This window comes from Sturnira hondurensis, unplaced genomic scaffold (assembly GCF_014824575.4).
Source record: "Sturnira hondurensis isolate 20B ecotype Veracruz unplaced genomic scaffold, ASM1482457v3 Scaffold0009125, whole genome shotgun sequence".
Lineage (NCBI taxonomy): Eukaryota > Metazoa > Chordata > Mammalia > Chiroptera > Phyllostomidae > Sturnira > Sturnira hondurensis.
In genome coordinates, this window is record NW_028081756.1 from 2,985,815 (window position 1) to 2,995,470 (window position 9,656).

Below are 9,656 nucleotides of genomic sequence, written 5' to 3' on the forward strand. Positions count from 1 at the left end.
GGCCCAATTCGCTTCTGGACAGCAGAGGAAGTCACTAAAAGCCAGTGGAGAGCTGAGAAAGTAACATTGTTCCCTTTCTGACCTTTCCCACACATACAGTACCACAACGCAATGACATGGACTGTCCTGCCCAGGTGAATACCTAAAACTCCACCCCTTACAATGTAACAGATGTGCTGAGACAAAGAGATATGGCCCAAATGAAAGAATAGATCAAAACTCCAGAAAAACCACTAAGTGACAAAGAAATAGCCAACCTGTCAGATGCAGACTTCAAAACACTAGTAATCAGGATGTTCACAGAGATGGTTCAGTATGGCCACAAAATAGAGGAAAAGGCAAAGGCTATGCAAAGTGAAATAAAGAAAAATATGCAGGGAGCCATCACTGAAGGGAAGGAAACCAGAACGCAAATCAACCATTTGGAGCAGAAGGAAGGAATAAACATTCATCCAGAACAGAATGAAGAAACAAGAATTCAAAAAAGTGAGAAAAGGCTGAGGAAACTCTGGGTCAACTTTAAATGTTCCAACATCTGAATCATAGGGGTGCCAGAAGAAGAAGAGGAAGATCAAGAAATTGAAAACTTATTTGAAAACATAGTGGAGGAGAACTTCCCCAACCTGCCAAAGGAAATAGACTTTCAGGAAGTACAGGAAGCTCAGAGTCCCCAAGAAGTTGGAACCAAGGAAGCACACACCAAGACACATCATAATCACATTACCCAAGATTAAAGATAAGGAGAGAATCTTAAAAGCAGCAAGAAAAAAAGGAGACAGTTACCTACAAAGGGGTTCCCATTACACTATCAGCTGATTTCTCAAAAGAAACCTTGCAGGCAAGAAGGGGCTGGAAAGAAGTATTTGAGGTCATGAAAGGCAAGGACCCCCATCCAAAAGTACTCTACCCAGCAAAGCTATCATTTAGAATGGAAGGGCAGATAATGTGCTTCTCAGATAAGGTCAAGTTAAAAGAGTTCAGCATCACCCAGCCCTTATTGTGTGAAATGTTAAAGGGACTCATCTAATAAAAAGAAGATCAAAACTATGAACTGTAAAGTGACAACAAACAACTATCAACAATTGAATCTAAAAAAAAACAACAAGCAAACAACTACAGCAGGAACAATATCACAGAAGTGGAGATCACATGGAGGGTTATAAAAGAGAGGGGATTCTGGGGAGAACAGGGGAAAAGGTGCAGGGAATAAGAAACATAAATGATAGGTACAAAATAGACAGGGAGAGGTACAGGAAATGGAGAAGCCAAATAATTTATATGTACAACCCATGTACATGAGCTAAGGTGGGGAGAATGCTGGTGGGAGGCAGGGTGAAGGGTGGAGAGGGGAATAAAGGTGAGGAAAAATGGAACAACTGTAATAGACTAATCAATAAAATATACTTTTAAAAAAGTAGGAGTGCATGTGATGGGGAAGAGGATTGGTTGATGATTTATATAAGAAACAAGACTTCCAGTTCCCCTTCACTACTCCACACAGCCAGGCTAGTACCATCCTCTTCCCCAAGGGTAAATTAGAACCACATCTTCTGGAGAAGCTGAAGAAGCACTCTAGATTTGGGGACACCAGGTACATCCAAGAGAGTGGATATTTTCCCTAAAATAGAGGATTAATCAAAGTTGGCTTACCTAATAATGAACCGTCCAGCCACTCAGCTCCAGGTACACTGCTAACCACCTTTATTACCACCTCTCCCCAAGCAGGAGATTAAAGAGTTTCTATGTGGTAAAACTAATATGGTCAAGAGAACAGAGCCACAGATTCTGACAGTGGGAATCCCCAGTGAAAAACCTAGCTAGCTAACCTATACTTTCCTTCACAGGGAAGTCCACCAGTTGACAAACACAATCTCACTCTTCTATTCATATTTTCATTGCTGTATTCTTAAGTGTAAATAGATGGCCATAAATTATCAGACATTGAGAAGAGCTGCTAACACAAAAGATTAAAACTAGTGCAAACAAATAATTATGTGTAATTTTCAAAATAACTTAAAGCCCAAATCGAATGAAAACAATGCAGGAAACAGAAGGACTCCTTAAAGCTATAAATAAAATCATCTGAAAGATAAATTATGTTATTGCATTCATAAATAAAAATGAAATTTTGTTTCTTTTTCAATAAATAAAAATAACTGGGGGAAATATGGTGGAGATGTAGTTGGACTTCTCAACAGCATCACTGAAAGGTGGAATATGGTGGAGCAATGCTTTCAAATTCTAAAGGATACATAATTTTTAACACATATTCCATACCTAGCCAAATTATCACCAAGTTTGAAGAAAGAATAAGGATATGTTCAGACAGACAAAATTACAAAATTTTTACTTATTAGGCTCTGTTTCTTATAAAGCTATTGGAGGATGTAGACCACTAAAGTAAGAATAAAACAAAAAAGGAAAGTATAAGTTAGAGGATCCAAAAATAAGAGGATCGATACAAGAGGTAGAGAAAGAGGATGACAGTAAAGGGAAGTTGCAAGTTGGCAGCTGTTCAGCAGTCCATAGAAGAGCAAGAATTAAGATGAGAAACGAACCTGATAATTTTCAGATATATTTCAACTGAGGCAAGTTTTATACTTCTGGTTGAGTATTTAGGAATCAACTAGTTGTAGATATATAGAAAGCTCAGCAAGTGGGAAAAATTATAATTTAAAAGTCATCAATTCCAGGGAAAACAAAAAAACGTTGAGTAAGAAAGGAAATATAATCATAATAGACTAAGGACTCATCTGTGAATAATTGCATAATTATAATCATGTAAACACTGAATGTTGATCAAGCAACAAAGAGTTAAAATGTAACTATTGGGAAAGTGGGAGAGTGCAAGTGTATTGGGGGGAGCAGGGGTACCAAAGAGTCAAAGTTCATCTCCTATCATAAGACTATAGGTAAAACAAAAAAAAATGCAGCAATGACTATCAAAGCATGTTATTTAGAATTAAGAAAGTAAATGTCAAAAGTGTTCTGAGTGGTTGCCTCTGTGGAGTGGGAATCAGTGCTGGCAAGGTGACATAAGCCTTTGGTTTATTTGGGTTTTTAAACTATGTAAATAGATAATTAAATATTTAGGAAAAAAATTTGGAACACTATTCTCCAAAGCATTGCCATAGGGTTATTTTGTGTTAACTGTTTTAAGTTTATGGGGACAACTAAAAAAATAGTGTACAGGTAGAGGAGAGCTATGACAGTGCTTTATAAGTAAATCTGGTGCTTGTTTGACCATGCAGGGTAAGGGACAAGGGAAAGAATCAAGGAATCCTGCAAATATCTAGCAAATATATTGGGTAGTGGTGATAAAGAAAGGAAATTACAGTGAAGGAGCAAATGTTATCCGGACCCCCAACATATTTTTTTCACAGCACCTTATGGTTTTCTTCATAGCACTTAATTCAGTTTTGATCACAAGTTTATTTGAATGGTTAGTTAATATCTGCCTCCCACCACACACAGGGCTCCAATGAGGGTGGATCTAGGACTGCTTTGTTCTCTGTTGTCTTTCCAGTGCCGAGCAACATCAGGCACATAGTAGGCATTCAATTAAGATTGATGATGTGTCATTTTACTCATCACTACTCACAGTTCTAATCCAAATAATGTTAAGCCAGTGCAAGTTGCTACATTGTCAGTTCAGAGAGGGTGAAAACAGGGGTGGGTTGGCTTCTCCTACAGATCCACAGAAATCAGCAATTAAAAAGAATTAACCAGAGAAATTAGAAGTGCACTCTACTTCATAGATGGTCTCAGTTCTTCCCTTGTCCTAACAGGGCAAGGCTAAAGAGAGCTGTGGTTGCTTGCCCTCAGTGATGTGGCTCAGTCAGTAGGAGCATCATCCCATACACTGAAAGGCTGTAGGTTTGATTCCCAGTTAGGGCATATGTCAGGCTTGCGGGTTCAATCCCAGGTTGTGAGGTCAAGAGAGGCAACTAATCAATGTTTCCCTCTCACACTGATGTTTCTCTCTCTCTTAAAAATGTCCTCAGTTGAAGACTGAAAAATAATAATAATAAAGTCAGCTGAGGTTGTATAACTTGTCTTTTCAGCCTATAATTAGGTGCATTTGAAGAGACTAGGGCCTCTGAGCCATCTTTATGCATTCATTCCCAACTAAAAGACAATAGCTGTCAAAATCTCCAAATGTGCTTTGTAAATTTGAGCAAAGTTCACTGTGATGGGAGGTTTCCTCATACATGAGGCTTTAATAGCTGTGGGCAGGAGACACCTTGCAACAGTTACAACTGCCCTGAGGCAGTTAACCCCTGACCCAGAGGTTATCACTATAGGCCAGAGGTGGACCCTATGTTTGCATCAGACCCCAAAAGTTGTCCCAAATAAACATGCAATCCAAGCAAAACCAGCATGTGTCCTATACATGCAGCCTAAAGTGGGAAAGATGTAGAATATTTGCCCTGACCCATGGCCCCACTTTCAGCCACACCACCACACTGAGTGCCTCCTACATTGAGATTCTGGAGCCTCCATTGCTATTATCTTATCCTTTGATGATAGCTTGTGATAAAAAAGAAAAAACCTTTCTCCATTTAAAGAGCTTTTCCCTTGAAAGTATCAGCTGGGCCTCTGCTAAGGTGTCTACTTTATGTCTCAAAATGATTTCTTAGATTTTGAATCCAGTTGAATTGAATTGATTCTGAGCCCATGAAATAGCAGCCAAAATTCAGGAGCAGATTTAACACCCTCTATCCTCATTCCTAGGGCTCTGGCTGGAGGATCAAGTATTGGTTGTGGTGAGAGTCTGCCCTGTGACAGCCTAGGGCATCCCTCACCATGTTTGTGTAGGGCTTGGCATTCCCTGGGCCCAGCACTTGCCCTTCTCCCCAGACTCCTTCACTATCTGAGAAAGTACTGAGGATGGCCCAGCAACTCTGCTCCTTTCACTTACAGCACTAAGTGGTATACATGGTATACACATCAGTAGTGACCATGGGAGGGACTCATGTTAGAATGCAGCTAGATCTGGACTCATATGGTGTACATAACAAATGCACAAGGGCCTAAGGAACAGAGCCACATGTTAAAGTGGTCAGTTTTGGTCTCCCTCCCATGCATACTGTCCGCAGCAAGGACTGAGTAACTATGGCCAGTGGAGTCACCATTAGCACTGTAAACTGGAGAGGAAGGCAGGAGGTAACAGGAGCCCACATCTCATTTACTATTCTTTGTTCCTTACTGCCTAGGCCATAACAGGGATGGCTATTGACAACCACCTGCTGGGACTGCGGGAGCTGGCCCGGGAAATGTGCAAGGAGCTACCTGAGATATTCATGGATGAAACCTACTTGATGAGCAATCAGTTTGTCCTCTCCACCAGCCAGGTACATGTAGCCTTACTGTGGCCATCACCCAAGAAGCCACTTAGTGTCACCATTGGGCTTTCTGTAGAGCTCAGCGAATATAGCCCACTGGTTGGATTTCAGAAAGTCCTGTATCTATATCTCATGAGCTTTGTAACCTGCAAAATGACCTAACTGGTCAGAACAATGGTTTTCATCTTCTAAGTGGGAGTAATCACAGCCATGACCTTAGTAGAGGTGGACAGAACAGGAAAGCACCCATCCTGGTGCCCTAACCATATGCTTACTCTCTTTCAATGTTACCTCTGAAGTCTGACAAGCCTAAAATGAAGTCCTGACTCAACCATATGTGATGATGTAGGTAGAAAGCCCAGCTCAGTGCCTGGTATGACAGGATCCTCCAAACAGGCCACAGCCATTATAAGGGGACAGTGGCCAGCAGTAGGTGATTGGCTGCCAGTCTAGCATCTCCTACCCAGCACCACAGGCTTGTTCTGTTGGAAGACCACCATCACAAAGACAGAATGAAGTCCATTAGAGAAAGGCAGCAGTTTAGGAAAGAAAGTATCATGCCCTCCCCACCCCAATATGTCAGCTTTCTAAACTCCACCTCATCTGTGAAAGGCTGGACATGGGCAATAAAAGGAACTCATAAAGTTGTGTTTGAGAATAAAAGTCCTCTCAGTAATTTGATTTTCTTATTACTGCAGTGAGCTCACAAACGTGACTAAGTGGGGGCAGAACACAACACAAATTCTTCAGGAAACCATCCATGGGCAAAAAGTGCTTTGGAATGGCTTTATGGCCTTTGGCTGTTGCATGGTAAATTTATTTGGCAATGAGGTGACTCTATTAGCAAGACTAATGGTTCGTTCTGCCCCATTAAAACAACCAGTGTCATTTCTGAAGACCTGAGTACACAGCACCAGAAACCTATGGGTTTAAAACAAACCTACCCAGCACCTGACCCAAAATGTATTCTATTTTCTCCCTAAGACCAGCTAATAAAATTAATTGGAGTGCAGTGGTTTGGGTTGTTTTTGTTTTGTTTTGTTTTTGTTGTTTCAACTGGAAATGAACATTTATGACTTAAATGCCTTCAGAAACAATTTTCTGGGTTTGTGATCTGATATTTCTACAAAATATCAGTGCTCTGAATTCAAAACATATTAGGTACATAACTAAAACTCCAGTTGATGGCAAACTTCAAAATACCCAGTGTTGAGTAATTGTGCATGACCAGACTGTGGGGGGAAAATCAGACCAGCGAGGCAATGCTGACAGTAATTAAGGATATGGGGGAAACTGACAGAGGAGACAGGCCAGATTTCCTCCAGTTCATAAATTACTCCCTTTGGAAAGACATTGAACCATTGGGTGTCACCAGGGTGCCATTTAGTAAATTACTCTGATTGCCTCAGTGCCTCAGATGGCCCCCAGGTGAAGGAGAAACTCAGCTGAGACCCAGCAGCAGTTGAATTTGGGAGCTCCTGACTCCGCAAGAAGAGCAGATTTCACACCAGGGAATGGCTTATGGTCCTTTTCTCCTCATATCATGCAGTTAGATGGGTTTGTCATTATGACTCTGGGTGTGTCCATCTATGCTGAAGCAGTCAGTTGATTTGGTAAATTCAGTCAAATGCCCAGGTGGAAAATAGAGAAGCAAATACTCCATCGAGACCCCTGGGTTGTTAGAACATATTTTATTCTGGCAGGCTCACATATTGCATTTCAGAACAATCAGCTCCTGACCTGTCCTCTCCTGCAGGTGCCCACAGCCATGGAGATGTTTTGCTGCTATGGGCCAGTCATGCCCGAAGGGTATGGTGCCTGCTACAACCCTCAGGCTGAAAGCATCCTTTTCTGCATCTCAAGCTTCCACAGCTGCAAAGAAACTTCTTCTCCCAAGTTTGCAAAAGCTGTGGAAGAAAGCCTGACTGAAATGAAACACCTCTGCAGTCTGCCTCAGTCTGCTACAGGGAAGCCACTGGTGACAAAAGAAAAAGCAACAAGGCCCAGCCAGTGCCACCAACCTTAACTCATACCACTGCATAGCACCTCCCCAAACCCAGCATTCTGCAGCTGCCAGACCCTGCTTAACCCCTGCTTTCAATCCTCACCCTAGCTTTCTGCAGCTCCTCTGTCTCCAGGGCCAAGCACACAGGCAACACAAAGCAGGGCATTGCACAAAGTTGAGTGATGAGAAACTGTCTCTCATTAGGCACAGAATTGTCATTGGTTGTAGAGCTGCCCTCTGGCCTGTGCACTGATAAAATGGGTGATGAGGAAATCCAACCAGCCTGGTTCAGAAGTGGCCAGGGTGAACTGGGGAAATGCGCACTGACTTCCCTTCACCACCTAAGAAGCTTAATGTTGATATTTGCTTCCCCAAAAGGACCTAGCATGTCTAGGTCACATTTTTGCCCAACAGAAGAATGAATCACCTTATTAAGTGCAATGTACCTAATGAATCATGAGGAAAGAGGCTAACTCCAGGTCATTACCTATTTTCTTTTGGGGAGGAGTAGGGGAATTTGTTTTTAGATTCAAACAGCCTAATCATTCAGAGTGGCCTGTGCTGAGTCATACAGTTATGTAAGCTCTTACTCCCCTACACACGCAGCACCCAAGTTAATTTAAAATATAGTGACCTGGACCCACAAATGCATTTCACCTTTTGCCTCCCAGAGACAGTTTTCAACTGAACTCATAAAATCTGATCTGGCTATACTGGAAAGGGAAAAAAAAAGCTTGCCTGTCATTGCTCTGGAGTACTTGCTGCTCCCTGCTTCCCTGGGGGCCTCAGGGACAATATCTGTTGAATAAACATGTGTAGCCCAGGGCAAGCAGTGGAGATGGAGGGAGGACCAGTACGCTTCACCAAGGAACCTGCCACTTCTGTTTTTCTGGCTGCTTTCTTACTCCCCTTCACACAAAAAGTGCCCCATAGGTGACTTGCCTTTTAGAGGAGAGGAGAGAGGGTTGCCCTGAGAGTTTTCTGTTGTTGTTGATTTATTTATCTTTAAGAGATGCTTTTAAGAAAACTGTTGTGACAATAATTTCAGGAAATAATCTCAGTGGCCCAAGCAGGACATCCTTGGACAGATGGGTGGGTTTCTTTATGTGAGGGATGTTGTCCAGGGATTAGGACTTAAACCTACATGGAGGAGCCCAGAGCAGGACTCTCCTATGGTCTTAGGGGCTGAGGGTTAGTTGGCCAGGAGGGGATACAGCCACATCCAAAGCCAACCCTGATGGAGGGCAGATAGTCTACAGAACCAGAGTTGAAATTGTCCTGAGAGGCTGTGATTGCAGAGGAGATCTTTCCACTGGGGCATGTTTTTATAGAAAATCTAAAAGGACAAAGGAGTAGGAAAGCAGCCAGAAAAATCAAATGGCACATAGCTGAGGCTGCCTGTCTCTGACCAGAGGGACTGCAGAGTTCAACTCTCATCACTGTGGGTTCCTAGGTGGGAATGGGAGAGTCCTGAAAAAGTCATTCCCACTCCCACCCACCCCCACCCATCCTGCTGTGCTCTGTGACATTCTGAACACTCCACTCTGGCCCAGGGACCCTGCACCTGTCCTTTCCTTGGGCCACTGTGTATGTTGTCTGCACTTTGACCTGTTTTGAAGCAGACAGGGTAGAGATGGGAGCAGGCATTTTGACCTCTGCTTAGCTCTTCAAAAATATATGCACTCCCAAGCAGTCAGTTCCTTGAGACCCTGGTTTTAGATTGTGGACTTCTATTGAATAATCCTGGAGATTCCTGCATTGCCCATCAAAGTCATTGGTCTGTAGGGCCTTGCTCTGTCTCTCAGACATCCATCTTCCTATACTACTTGGGAAGTGGCAGCCCAAGAATCTTGAGAATGTCTGGGAACTCCTGTCCACCTGGTATAAGTTGAGCCAAAGCCACTTTCTGTCCTCACCCAATGACCATAGTGCAGATCTCAGTTCTTTTCTGGTTTCCCTCCAGGGGTTTCTGGGTAGGTAGAAAGCTCTGGATTTGGGGTCAGGGAGCCCTGCTGATTTTAGCCAAGAGACTCATCAAATGGGGACAAGAATGCCCCAACCTTGTGAGACTGTGAGGATTGCCTCACATGTGTAAAGGTCTTGCACAAACAGGTGAGCATTGGTGCCCACTGTCAGGATGTTGTTTCCCCGTGGGCACCATGTGAGTGGTCTTTATGTCAAACATTTCATACCTATTTGACAGAACCAAACTCAGATCTTCCATTTTATGAGTATAGGGAAAGGAAACTAACTGACTCTGTATGTTCAGATGTTAACCACGCATTGTGAAGGCTTCTAGAAGTTCG

At 42.8% G+C, this 9,656-nt stretch overlaps 1 protein-coding gene across 1 annotated transcript in view; it reads left to right on the forward strand.

Moving 5' to 3' along the window:
- CHAT (choline O-acetyltransferase) overlaps positions 1–8,797 on the forward strand; it is a 66,926-nt gene extending 58,129 nt beyond the window's left edge. The window contains exons 13-14 of the mRNA XM_037056685.1: positions 5,217–5,354; positions 7,102–8,797. Coding sequence (XP_036912580.1) covers positions 5,217–5,354; positions 7,102–7,371 — 408 coding nt within the window. The 3' untranslated portion in view covers positions 7,372–8,797. The remainder of the gene's footprint in view (positions 1–5,216; positions 5,355–7,101) is intronic.
- Positions 8,798–9,656: the final 859 nt, after the last annotated feature.